The sequence below is a fragment of the Equus przewalskii genome, chromosome 11 (genome assembly GCF_037783145.1).
Source record: "Equus przewalskii isolate Varuska chromosome 11, EquPr2, whole genome shotgun sequence".
NCBI lineage: Eukaryota > Metazoa > Chordata > Mammalia > Perissodactyla > Equidae > Equus > Equus przewalskii.
The window spans coordinates 27,612,511-27,625,182 of record NC_091841.1 but is presented as its reverse complement, the minus strand read 5'-3'; the positions used below and the strand labels follow the sequence as shown (position 1 = coordinate 27,625,182).

The 12,672-nt window shown below is 46.1% G+C and overlaps 1 protein-coding gene across 1 annotated transcript; it reads left to right on the top strand.

The window, feature by feature from the left end:
- The first annotated feature begins 438 nt into the window (after nucleotides 1–438).
- On the top strand, nucleotides 439–3,577 carry MRPL11 (mitochondrial ribosomal protein L11). Its single transcript, XM_008533293.2, has 6 exons — nucleotides 439–480; nucleotides 602–877; nucleotides 1,242–1,337; nucleotides 1,773–1,866; nucleotides 1,952–2,111; nucleotides 3,282–3,577. Exons 2-6 carry the CDS (start codon nucleotides 755–757, stop codon nucleotides 3,385–3,387), a joined length of 579 nt encoding a protein of 192 aa, XP_008531515.2. The 5' UTR covers nucleotides 439–480; nucleotides 602–754; the 3' UTR covers nucleotides 3,388–3,577.
- The last annotated feature ends 9,095 nt before the right edge of the window (nucleotides 3,578–12,672 follow it).

The window sequence follows — 12,672 nt, the reverse complement described above, 5'->3', positions numbered from 1 at the left end:
GTTAAGCCTCACAACAACTCTGTGAGGCTTTTGTCTTCGTTGTACAGTCACTAACACATGTTTCCCCGGTGCCAGGCATGGTTCTAAAGCATTTTGCTAACTCAGTCCTCACAACAAGCCCCAGGAGTAGGTGCCGCATATCGTAATCCCCATCGTACGCGGAGGAAACCGAGCGCAAATTAACTCGATCAAGCTCACAGCCAGCAAGTGGAGGAACCGGGCAGTACGCTTCCAGGGTCTGTACTTTTATCCATACTGCCTTTCAACAACAGGGGAGGAAAGAGGCTCAGAGGAGAGACTCCCACGCCTAAGAACAAGCTGTGCGTTCATTTCAAACCGAAGGATTATCATTGTGCCCAGCAGATGGCGCCCCAGCGTATAACGATTTGCGGGATTTTTTCCGTAAGCGGTCAAACTACCATACCCACAATGCTATGCGGGCCTTAAGGACCGCCCCCTCCTCCAGTTTAGCTGTTCGAGGTACTGCCTGTGTGCTCTCCAGGAGGAATATGCAGAGTCGAGCCATTCGGATCCTTCCCCTATCTTCAGATGGCAAGTTAAAAGTTTTCTCTTCTTTTTCTCACACTCCTCGTCTTACTAGTTGGAGGACAGAAGGATTGAAACAACGCTGTTTGCTGGCTTCACCTACCCTAACCTAACGTGAGGACCCTTGACCTCTGACCCAAGATGGCGGCGTCCAGTATTATCGGTTTGCTTTTGCCCTGAGGTGAACTAAGGCCGGGAAGCCAGCATCATGTCGAAGCTAAGCCGGGCTACTCGGGCCCTCAGGAAGCCCGAGGCCGGCGGCGTGATCCGGACCATCGTACGGGCAGGCCAGGCCATGCCCGGGCCCCCACTGGGCCCCATCCTGGGTCAGGTGCAGCCGCGGCTGGAACTCGGCTTGGGAGGCATCGGAGGGTGGGAGCTCGTATGCGGGTGGTGGGCGCGGGCTCTGGAGCCAGGGAGGCCTCGGTTCAAAGCTCAGCTCTGCTCACGCGCTTTATGTCGTTGCGTGAGTTACATAGCCTCTGCGAGCCTCAGCTTCCTCACCGGGCTGTTGTGAGGATGAAGAGGGAGGTGCATACAGATCATCTGGCACATAAAGTGGGAGTGGAATCTGGGTAGAGGAAAGAGGGTGGGAACGTAGAGAAGTGAAGACAGAGGAGAAAACGGACGGAGCCTCCCGGGTGGTAGGAAGCCATCCTTTCCTCGCCACGCTAACCCCCGTGCCTCCCTCGCAGCGAGGCGTTTCCATCAACCAGTTCTGCAAGGAGTTCAACGAGAAGACAAAGGACATCAAAGAAGGCATTCCTCTGCCTACAAAGATTTTTGTGAAGGTGCGGAGTCTCGACTTTGATCCCCAGTTTCCTTCTCATCCCCCCTCTTCTCCCGTAGGTCCTGGGGCTGGTCACCTGGGACTGCTCCGCTGCTCCTAACTTGGGACAAGTCTCTTCCTGTTACTGGGCCCCGGTTTCCCCATTTACACGGTGGACAGTAGCCCGTGTCTTTTCTGAGCCCGCCCTGCCATGGTGCAGTCCCTCCCTTTGCCTCTGCGTCTCACCGGGGTTTCCAGAGCAGAGTTGGGCCCGGAATAGAAGTGACAGGGATGTTTGCTGCAGATTTACTTTCCCGGTGGTTTTGTGGTCGGTTAGAGGGACACTGTCGAAAGGTGAGTCAAGAGAAAGGGGTCAGGAAGTTAGTTCCCAGGGCTGGGGCAGCAGGGGTTGGGGGAGGCAGGAAGAGATAGTCTCATATTTCTTTTTTCCGTTAAGCCTGACAGGACATTTGAAATCAAGATTGGACAACCTACCGTTTCCTACTTCCTGAAGGCAGCTGCTGGGATTGAGAAGGGGGCCCGGCAGACAGGTAAGGGCCAGGGTTAGCACTTGGGATTCTGGTGCTCTGGAAGGAAGCAGTGACACCTGAAGGGTTACTTGTGCCTTCCTCCTAGGGAAGGAGGTGGCAGGCCTGGTGACCTTGAAACATGTATATGAGATCGCCCGCATCAAAGCTCAGGATGATGCCTTCGCCCTGCAGGACGTGCCCCTGTCCTCTGTTGTCCGCTCCATCCTTGGCTCTGCGCGTTCCATGGGCATTCGTGTGGTGAAGGAGTGAGTGTCCTGGGGAGACATGGTGTAAGGGGAGGGCCTGGAAAGTTCTTGACTCTAGCACAAAGCCTAGAGGGCCCATTCTGGTGGGAAAGCCAGCTTCTGAGTCTAAGGACCTTAGATTCTTGGGGGTGGGGAGCCTCATTCATTCATTTGGAATGTATTCATTAAGCACCCATTATGTATTAGACATTGGATGCAGCTAGGAAGGAGGTAGCCGTACTTGGCCCTGCTCCTAACGAGCTCACAGTCCAGACATGGAGGGAGATCCATAAATGGAGCATTAGACTGCCGGCTGGTCACTGTTGGTAAAAGGGACCACAGGTGTCTTGAGGACAGAGAATACGGCTCCTGGTTTTGCCCAGTGTGTCAGTAAGGCTTGTAGGGGAGGTGATATCTAAACAGAGACCTGGAAAAGGAGGTCAAGGACTTGGGGCAAGCGTTCTAAGAGTGGAAAAGTCCCTGTGAAGGATGGGAGGCGAAAGAGTGAGGGAAGGAAGTTCAGGTGATCTGGGTGTACAGGACTAGAGGCAGAGTGGGAAACAGTGTGAGGGAGGCAAGGTAAACAGGGACCAGTCGGGTCTCAAGTTCAGACTTGACCCCAAGACCAACAAGGGCCCCTTCATGGGGCTTTGGATGACCTCAGTTTCCTTGAAATGAGGTGTTGGGTGGGAGAGCATCTGGCCCAGACACCAGCAGGGGCAGCACTCAGCCCTTTACTGGCCTCTTGCTGCTGGTGTCACACCTCATGCCAAGGCTGATGGTTGGTGGTTTCCCAAGAGGGGTGGGGTTAAGCATGGAACAGGGATGGACTTTACTTTTCTCAGGTAAAGAACTGAGGGTACAGAGGGGAGTAAATCTGATCCCTGCTCTGAGGGAGACACACATGCACAGCCCGGTGACTTCCTTGTACAAATGTTTTGGAATACAGAGGAAGGGCTGTTAATCTATATCCCAATACAGCTGAGGCCTCAAAGGACGAGTAGAGCTTTAAGAAGGGACTAAAAGGTGGGGTGGTGGGCTGGCATTCCTGGCAGAGGAAGCAGATGAGCAAAGGAATGGAGGCTGGGAAGTCCAGAAAGGGAGAAAGGGTCTGAGACAGTGACATGGGCACTGTGAGCTCCCTACCACAGGCCAGCCATTCACTTTCTGTCTGTTTTTCTGCACCTGCAGCCTCAGTTCCGAAGAGCTGGCAGCTTTCCAGAAGGAGCGAGCCATCTTCCTGGCTGCTCAGAAAGAGGCAGATTTGGCAGCCCAGGCAGAAGCTGCCAAGAAGTGACCCTTGTGCCCCACACTCCAGGATTTTGAAGGGAGTAGCTGGGAAGGGGGCCAGTTGGGAAGACTGTGCCAAAGGGGAGGAAGGGAGGTCACACTGGTCTGGTCCTTATTTCCCTGACTTTAAAGTATATATTTTTACACGTATGGCTGTATCAAGGGATCAAGCCTGAATAAACATCCTTTGTCACCGATTCTCGACTTCTGCTTTGGGACACCAGGGGGAGGCACCAGTACTGACAGTAGCCACCGTGGACAGACATTAGCTGCCCCAGGAAGTAGGAGCCTTCATGCCGCTTCTCAGATGTGTGATCCAAGGCTCAGCCAAGCAGAACAACTTGCTCAGGTTCTGAATTGGCAGAGGTGGAATAGGATCCTGGCCTTCCGATTTGAAATCCTGTGTTTTTTCCCTCTCTCCAGGGATGAGAGAACAGGCAGGCTGGGTAGGGGCCGTGGATGCTGGGGTTTGGGGGTACAGAAGCAGCAGCTTGCTTTTGCTTCCATCAGAAATATCTTTTATCTCTTGAGGACTTGCCTCCTCAACGGAAACAACCCCCTGTGGCCACGTCAGGTCAGGCGACTTCAGTAGCCCCAAGCAGGGTTAGTACGCAGAGTGCCCTGGACCCTGGGGCTACTTCGGGCCCCTCCATTAAGCTGGCCCTGGCCTTGGGTCAAGTATTAGCTGAATGTGAACTATGGTAGGGCTCATGGCTACAGACCTGGGTAGGTACCTGCCCAAGGCGGGAGAAGTCCTTGGGAAGCCCCTGGCCTGTTGTTTTCCCGTTATTCAGGACATCAGGGACCCTTGTCCTCTCAGAGAGGAGAGGAGGGGTTGGGGGGAATGGGATTCATATTTACCGAGCACCTTTTATGTACCAGGCACTTCGCTTTACACTGAGAAGATTTGAAAAGCATAGAAAATCACAAGAAAATTAAAACCTCACATAATCCCATCAACCAGATGAGACTCCTGCCAATATTTTGGTGCATATCTTTGCTGCTCTTTTTTTTTCCTCCAACAATTTTTAGTGACTACTTTGTATTCTGTCTTATGGGTGGACCATGATTTGTTTAACCAAGTCTTCAGCTGTTGGGTACTTTGTTGTTTGCATTAAAAAAAAAAAATACACACAACCCTGTGATGATCCTTTAGTTCTCTGCTTCAGGGCCTCCAAAGCTTCAATCAAGGTGTCAGCGGGGACCGTGGTCTCATCAGATCACTGACTGGGGAAGGATCCACCTCCAAACTCAAGCGGTTGTTGGCAACATTTAGTTCTTTCTGGGTAGTCAGAGGGCCTCAGTTTCTTGTCGGTTGTTGGCCAGAGACCCCCCTTCAGTTGTATGCTCCCTAGCTTTGTGGTCTTGGGCAAGTTACTTAACTACTCTGTGCTAAAACTTCTCATCTATGAGATAGAGAAAATAGTGCTTATCTCAAAAGGTTGTTATAGCCCAGAAATAAACCCACACGTATATAGTCAATTAATTTACAACAAAGGAGCCAAGAATATACAGTGGGAAAAGGGCAGTCTCTTTAATAAATGGTGTTGGGAAAACAACAACCACGTGCAAAAGAGCAAAACAGGGCAACTATTTTACACCAGACACAAAAGTTAACTCAAGGTGGATTAAAGACTTGAACGTAAGACCTGAAACCATAAAACTCCTAGAACAACTAGAAGAAAACATGGTCTCCTTGACATCAGTCTTGGCAATGATTTTTTGGATTTGACACCAACATCAAAGGCAACAAAAGCAAAAATAAACAAATGGGACTACAAGAAACTAAAAAGCTGCTGCATAGTGATGGAAAGCATCAAAAAAAAAAAAAAAAGGCAACCTACCAAATGGGAGAAAATACTTGCAAATCATGTATCTAATAAGGGGTTAATAGCCAAAATATACAAAGAACTCCTACAACTCAATAGAAAAAAAATAGTTAAAAAATGGGCAGAGGATCAGAATGGACGTTTATCCAAAGAAGACACACTCATGGCCAACAGGTGCTCAACATCACTAGTGATCAGGGAAATGCAAATCCAATCCACAATGAGAGAGCACCTCACATCTGTTAGAATGGCTATTGTCAAAAAGACAAGAAATAACAAATGTTGGAGAGGATGTGGAGAAAAGGAAACCCTTATGCACTGTTGGTGGGAATGTAAATTGGTGCAGCCACCATGGAAAACAGTGTGGAGGTTCCTCAAAATAGAACTGCTGTACGATCCAGCTGTCTCACTTCTGGATATTTATCCACAGAAAATGAAAACACTAAGTCAAAAAGATATATGCACCCCCATGTTCAGTGCAGCATTTTTTACAATAGCCAAGATATAGAAACTACCTAAGTGTCCACTGATGAATGAATGGATAAAGAAAATGTGCTGTATATATTGCGATAGAATATTCAGCCATAAAAAAAAGGAAATCTTGCCATTCATGACAACATGGCTGGAACTTGAGGGCATTATGCTAAGTGAAATAAGTCAGACAAAGAAAGACAAATACCATATGATCTCACTAATATGTGGAGCCTAAAAACAAACAAGCAAAAAACCCAAAAAACCAAAAACCTGAACTCATAGATACAGAGAACAGATGGGTGGTTACCAGAGGTGGGGGTGGGGGGTGGGTGAGATGGGTGGAGGGGGTCAAAAGGTACAAATTTCCAGTTATAAAATGGATAAGTCATAGGGATATGATGTAAGAAAAAGGGGAGGGGGTTGTGGTAAAGATTAAATGAATTAATGCATAGAAAGTATTCGAACAATGACTGGCATATTGCGAGGCCTCGATAAACGGCAGCTATTATTGTTTCCGGGTTATTTTCTTGAGCACACATGCATACTCTAGTATCATTTTTTAAAAAGCAGCTTCTTTGACAGCTCATCTCCCTTTAGCCACTGCTCCATTTCTCTGTTTTCTTTTGCTGTGAAACCTAAAAGAATTGTCTAAACATACTGTCTATACCTCTTCATCTCCCACTCACTCTTTGCCTTGTAACGCTTTAGTCTTAAAGTCTCTTGTGTTTGTTACTATAAATACCTATACCAATCTCTCTTTTGTTTAGATTTAGTATGATATATCTTTTTTACATCCTCTCAACTTTTCTCTCTCCTTATGTTTCAGATGTTCTTGTAAGAGCGTCAGTTGGTGTGGTAGCCACCCTCCAAAATGGTCCTAAAGATCCCCACCTCCTAGTAATGAACACCCTCCCACGTTGTTCCAGGGTCGGTCTATGTCATCAATAGACTATGCAGAAGTGATGTTATGTCATTTCTGAGATTAGGTTATAAAAGACCCCCACAGCTCCATTTGATTGCTTTTTCTCCTTTATAGTCATACCCATCCCCTCGCCCCCACTGTCTCTAATCCCAGGCATCCACTAATCTGCTCTCCACCTCTATAAGAGGGAAGTCTTTGTTCTCATTTCTAGAATGTCATATGGACTCATGCAATATGTGTCCCTTTCAGATTGTCTTTATCTCAGCAAAATGCCTTTGAGATCCATCCAAGTTGCTTGTGTCAAGAGTTCATTCCTTTCCATTGCTGTAGCATCCCAAGTGTGGATGGACCACAAGTCTGTTTAACCATTCATCTGTTGAAGGACATTTTGTTGTTTCCACTTTTTGGCTGTTACAGATAAAGCTGGTGGGAAGATTCTTGAAAGACTTTTCATTCCTCTGGGATGGATGCCCAGGAGTGTAATTGCTGGGTTGTATGGTAAGTGTACGTTTAGTTTTTTAAGGGATTGCAGAAATCTTTTCCAGAGTAACTGCACCAGTTTATGTTCTCACCAGCAATTATGAGCGATCCAGTTTCCCTGCATCCTCACTAGCCTTGAAATTGTCATTATTATTGTGCTTATTTAATTGTTCTAATAGGTGGGTGGTCATATCTCATTCTGGTCTTAATTTGAGTTTCCCTAATGGCTAGTGCTGTTGAGCACCTTACCATGTGCTTATTTGCTATGCATATGTGTTCTTTGGTGAAATATTTCTTCATGTCTTTTGTCCATTTTCTAATGGATTGTTTGGGGTTTTTTACTGCTGTCTTTTGAGAGTTTTAGATAGGAGTCCTTTGTCAGATAGGTAGTTTCCAAATATTTTCTCCCACCATGTAGCTTGTCTACTCACCCTCTTAAGAAGGTCTTTCACAGAGCAAAAGTTTTCAATTTCAATGAAGTCCAATTTATCAATCTTTCTTTTATAGATCCTTCTTTTGGTGTCATGCTTAAGAACTCTTTACCAAGCCCTTGGTACCTAAGATTTTCTCCTATTTTTTCGTCTAAAAGTTTTATATTTATAGGGTTTTTTTCTAGCTCTCTGTCCACACCATCAAAACTTTTATTTACTATAGCCATGTCCTCTTAAACCATATCCAGAGTACATTACATTTTACATTTGAATCTGTGACCCATTTTGAGTTAATTTTTTTTTTTTGAGGAAGATTAGCCCTGAGCTAACATCTGCTGCCAATCCTCCTCTTTTTGCTGAGGAAGACTGGCCCTGAGCTAACATCTATGCCCATCTTCCTCTGCTTTATATATGGTATGGGATACCTACCACAGCATGGCCTGCCAAGCAGTGCCATGTCTGCACCCGGGATCCGGACCAGCGAACCCTGGGCCACCAAAGTGGAACGTGCGCACTTAACTGCTGCGCCACTGGGCCGGCCCCTTGAGTTAATTTTTGTATAAGACATGAGGTTCTTTTTTTTCCCCCTAAGGATATCTAGTTACTACCCCAGTACCATTTGTTGAAAAGATTATCCTTCCTCCATTGAATTGCTTTTGCAATGTGAAAGGCCTATTTTCTTGCTCTGAAAAACTGGGGGAATTCAGTTCTGCCCCTCAGACATTTTGAGTTTAGCATTCCTCGGCATACGGGTTTGAAATGTGCAAATGTCTTGATGGGGAGACGGGTCAGGAGTTTGCCGCAGGTTCTCTTCTTCTTAAGGGTCCCTTCCCTTTAGCACCATGAGACTATGGGAGGTTCTATTTCGCCTTTCAGCTTTTATCTCAGCCTCCCAGTCTCCCCCATCATTTCAGAATTAGCAAATATCCCACGGGGAAAACAGGCCATGCATCAGCCCCTCATGACCACCCAAAAGCTCACTCCCGGTGGATTCCCTCTGTGTGGACTAAACCCAATCAGCCTGAACCTAGAATAATGAAACGTCTCCAGGGAAGAAGATGACTAATGATCATCAGCTCACACATGAAGGGCTCTTTCCTCTCTGGAATTTTAGTTCATCTGGTTCTCGTTGTTTCTACAGTTCTGTGATGTCTTTGGCAACATGAATTTTACAACTTATTAATGTTTTTATAGCTGTCACAATGAAACATTGTATAATAAACCATCGTACATAAGTATCTGCCACTGCGTATGACACAATTATACTCCATATGCAGTGTAGGTCAACAATTTTGTCTTCAAATACTGATTTTTAATTACGTGTTTTCATTGAATCAATAGAGTGATTTTCTCTCCTTCAAGGTGCTCAAATAACTGAAATAGAAAATAATATTTTAGATTATGTACTTCCCCTAAAACTTGGCCTAGTATAGATTATAGTAGCCTATAATACATTAAATTACCCAGATCACAGGCAGTTGGTTTTCAGACAGTGTACACATGGGCCACTCAGCACATTGTTTTATCATCTTTGGTCAAAAAAACCCGATGCATGACATGGTTCTAAGACTTGCTGGCTCTTCCAATTTTCCATTTCCAGTTGTTCTCCAATTGAGTTTTAAATTTTACTTTTCACATTTTTCACTTCTGGAAGTTCTATTGGTTCTTTTTCAAGTCTGGTTTATTACCTTTATTGTTTCATGTTCCCTGCAAATGTTCTTGACTTTGTAATTTTTTCTTTAAACATGAAAAGTATAGTTGTTTTAAATCAATGACTGATTATTTCAATATATGACGTCTGGGCAAGTCTGTGGTTGCTGATTCTTGCTCATATTGTCTTGCTTCCTTGTGTGTCTGGTTGTCTATGATTGTGTCCTGCTCAATGCCTGTGACAAATTATTTATAAAAGCTCCTTGAGGCCTAAGATGGATGTGCCCTCATCCAGGGAGGTTTTGAATTGTCCTGCCAGGCACCAGAGGACACTACAAAATTCCTGATATCCATCTCATTTCAATCTAAATGAACCACAACTCCTCACCCAGGACAAAAGTCAGAGACACAAGACTCCTCTCTTTTCCTCATCCCTACTTTAAACCCATTAACAAATCATTCTAGTTCTGTCTCCATAATATTCCAGACCCAGCCACCTACCTCCATGTGTGTCTGGTGAAAACTCTCACCCCATTTTGCCTGGATCTCTGCAGAAGCCTGACTGGTCTCTCTGCTTCCACTCCTGCCTCCTCTGATCCATTCTCCACACAAGTGTCAGAGGGCTGGCTTAGACACGCAAATCCCAGCATGTCATTCCCCTGCTTAAATCTCCCCAATGGATTCCTATTACACATGAAATAAAATCTAAGTTTCTTATCATGGTCAAAAGGCCCTAAAATAATCTTTTTCCTTCTCTCCAACCACTCTTCTTCTTGCTGGCCTTGATCCAGCCATACTGATTTTCTCGCTATTCCTTAAACAGGTTAAATCCTCCCCCCATCTAAATAGGTCCACTCTCGCCTTCCTTTGGCCCAGAACATTCTTATTCCTGTCTCTCATCTTTTAGGTCTGAGCGCAATGTCACCTCCTTAGAAAGGACTTTCTCTCTTCCCACTCTAAAGCAGACCTGTGGTTCTCTATCACAGCGCCTGGCTCTTTTCCTTATTGTACACACTGTATGCTCCTTATTTTTTTTTTTTAAAGATTTTATTTTTTTCCTTTTTCTCCCCAAAGCCCCCCAGTACATAGCTGTATACTCTCCGTTGTGGGTCCCCCCAGTTGTGACATGTGGGACGCTGCCCCAGTGCGGTTCGATGAGCAGTGCCATGTCCGCGCCCAGGATCCGAACCAATGAAACACTGGGCCGCCTGCAGCAGAGCGCGCGAACTTAACCACTCGGCCACGGGGCCAGCCCCACTGTATGCTCCTTTTTGACTGTTTGTTTCCTCTTTGTTATGTCTCCCCACAACTACAATGTGAGCTCTGTGTGCCCAGGGACCTTGTCTGTCTTGTTCACTGCTGCAGCCCCAGCACCCAGAACGGTTTCTGACACGGTAGATATTGTGAATATTCATCACATGAACAATGAGGCTGCGGGGCCAGCACTTGAGCTCAGTCTTTATGACCCCAAAACTTGAGCCCTTTCTCCTACATTCTGCTCCAAGGGCAGAGTCTGGTATTGGTGGACAGGGAACTGGCTGTGAGTCAGACCTGGCTTTGCAGCGACTCTGGCAGTGCCATTGGGCAAGTCCTTCCCTTCCGCCAATCTCAGTTTAACCATCTGTTCTAAGCCCCCTCTGAGCTACAGGGACCTTGCCCGAGAGGAACAGAAGCAAATACTTCTCTGTCCAGCAGGTGGAGCCATTGGCCCTTCTCATTTTTTCTCTCTGCTGGACTTGGCTGCCGGCATCTCTGGTTCTGACTGTCAGGGTCTCTTCTCATCAAAACGCACACGCTCTGCTATCACCTACCACCACCACCAAACACAAGTGAGGTGTTTATTTTTTCTCACATATTTTTTATTTTAATTTTTGGTGAGGAAGATTGACCCTGAGCTAACACCTGTTGCCAATCTTCCTTTTTTTACTCTAGGAAGAGTGGCCTGAGCTAACATCCATCCCAGTCTTCCTCTATTTTGTTTGCGGGTCACCACCACAACATGGCTTGACGAGTGGTGTATGTCCTCGCCCGGGATCCAAACCTGCAAACCCAGGCCGCCGAAGTGGAGCGTGCCACTTTAACCACTACGCCACCAGGCTAGCCCTGCATGTTTTTTATTTTTTTAATTTTAATTTATTTAGTTTTGCTTTTTACAGGAACTTTCTATTTCAGAATAGATTTAGATTTACAGAAACTTTATGAAAATAGTACAGAGAGTTCCCATATACTCCGTACCTATTATTTCCTCTATTATTTGCATCTTATACTTATATGGTACATTTGTCACAGTTAATCAGCCAATGTTGATACACTAGTATTAACTAAAACCCATACTTTGTTCAGATTTCCTTAGTTTTTAATCTACGTCCTTATTCTGTTCCAGGATCCTATCTAGAATACCGTATTTCATTATCATGTTTCCTGGGGCTCCTCCTGGCTGTTACAGCTTCCCAGAGTTCCCCTGTTTTTGATGACCACCAGTGATGTTTTTGGATGGGACTCTAATATCTGTCTTGAGCTTTTGGTCACTTAAGAGTCAAAGCTGAGAGTTACAACCCTTTGCTCTCTGGGGAACTCAGGAACAAATTTTTGCGCTAGAAATTGGTGACTTTCTGCTCAAATCCTTGGGCTGATCTTTAGAAATGGTCCTCTCAACAAAATATTTCTAGTGTGCCTGCTATGTGCCTGACCCTGTGCTCGGTGCCAGTGAGGGAGTGGAGCTAAGACAGGGTCCTCGTGGGGCTTACAATCCAGTTCTTTTGTCCAGGTTGGAGAGTGGATGCCCAGGAAGGTGGAGCACAAGACTTCACCTTTCTGTTTCACCCAAGGATCCGTCCAAGGTGGAAAAGGGGTGACAGTTCCCTGGAATGTCTTCCTTCCCGTGGGACCTTCTGAAGGGCATGGCCCCAGAGCTAGAGGGTTTGGAATGTGAGGAGCTTTAGGGGAGTCCTCGGCATTGTGCTCTCAGCTCCTGGAACCCAGCCTCCATATTTCATTGTGGGAAAGATCTGGCTTGGTGTTTCTTTCCTCTCCTTGAGAAAGAAACTTCCTCTAAGCCTCTGCAATCGCCATTGCCTTCTAATTCACCATAATAACTTAAGTCTGCTCTGTTCTCCTCAGCTTATAAAGAGACCCTGTCAAGTCCTAGCAGCATCTTTTGGAGGTAAGTGTCATTTTTTTTTCAACTTCATTTTACCTGTGAGGAAACTGAGGCTCAGGGACCACTCAGCAAACAGTTGATGGAGGTGGCATTTGAATCCAGGTCTTTCTGTCTCCTAATTTTCAATATTTCCCCAACCATACCCTGCAGCTGTTGGGTCCAAAGCTTGGAGGAAAACAGTATTTTTGGAACTTTTTGTCTGGACCAACTAGGTTATATTCTGCTCAGAAGTTGGGAGTCTGCTCTAGCAATTTGGACCTGGAGGGGAAGTGGCCCCTCCTCCAGCCCAAATCTACCCCTCTCAGGTAATCTGAGATGAGACCATTTGAGATGGTGGTCTGCTGGC

Coding starts and splice junctions, on each gene's coding strand:
- MRPL11 (XM_008533293.2), top strand. CDS start 755: ATGTCGAAGCTAAGCCGGGCTACTCGGGCCCTCAGGAAGCCCGAGGCC. Junction 878..1,241: donor TGGGCCCCATCCTGGGTCAG/GTGCAGCCGCGG, acceptor CCTCCCTCGCAG/CGAGGCGTTTCCATCAACCA. Junction 1,338..1,772: donor CTACAAAGATTTTTGTGAAG/GTGCGGAGTCTC, acceptor TTTTCCGTTAAG/CCTGACAGGACATTTGAAAT.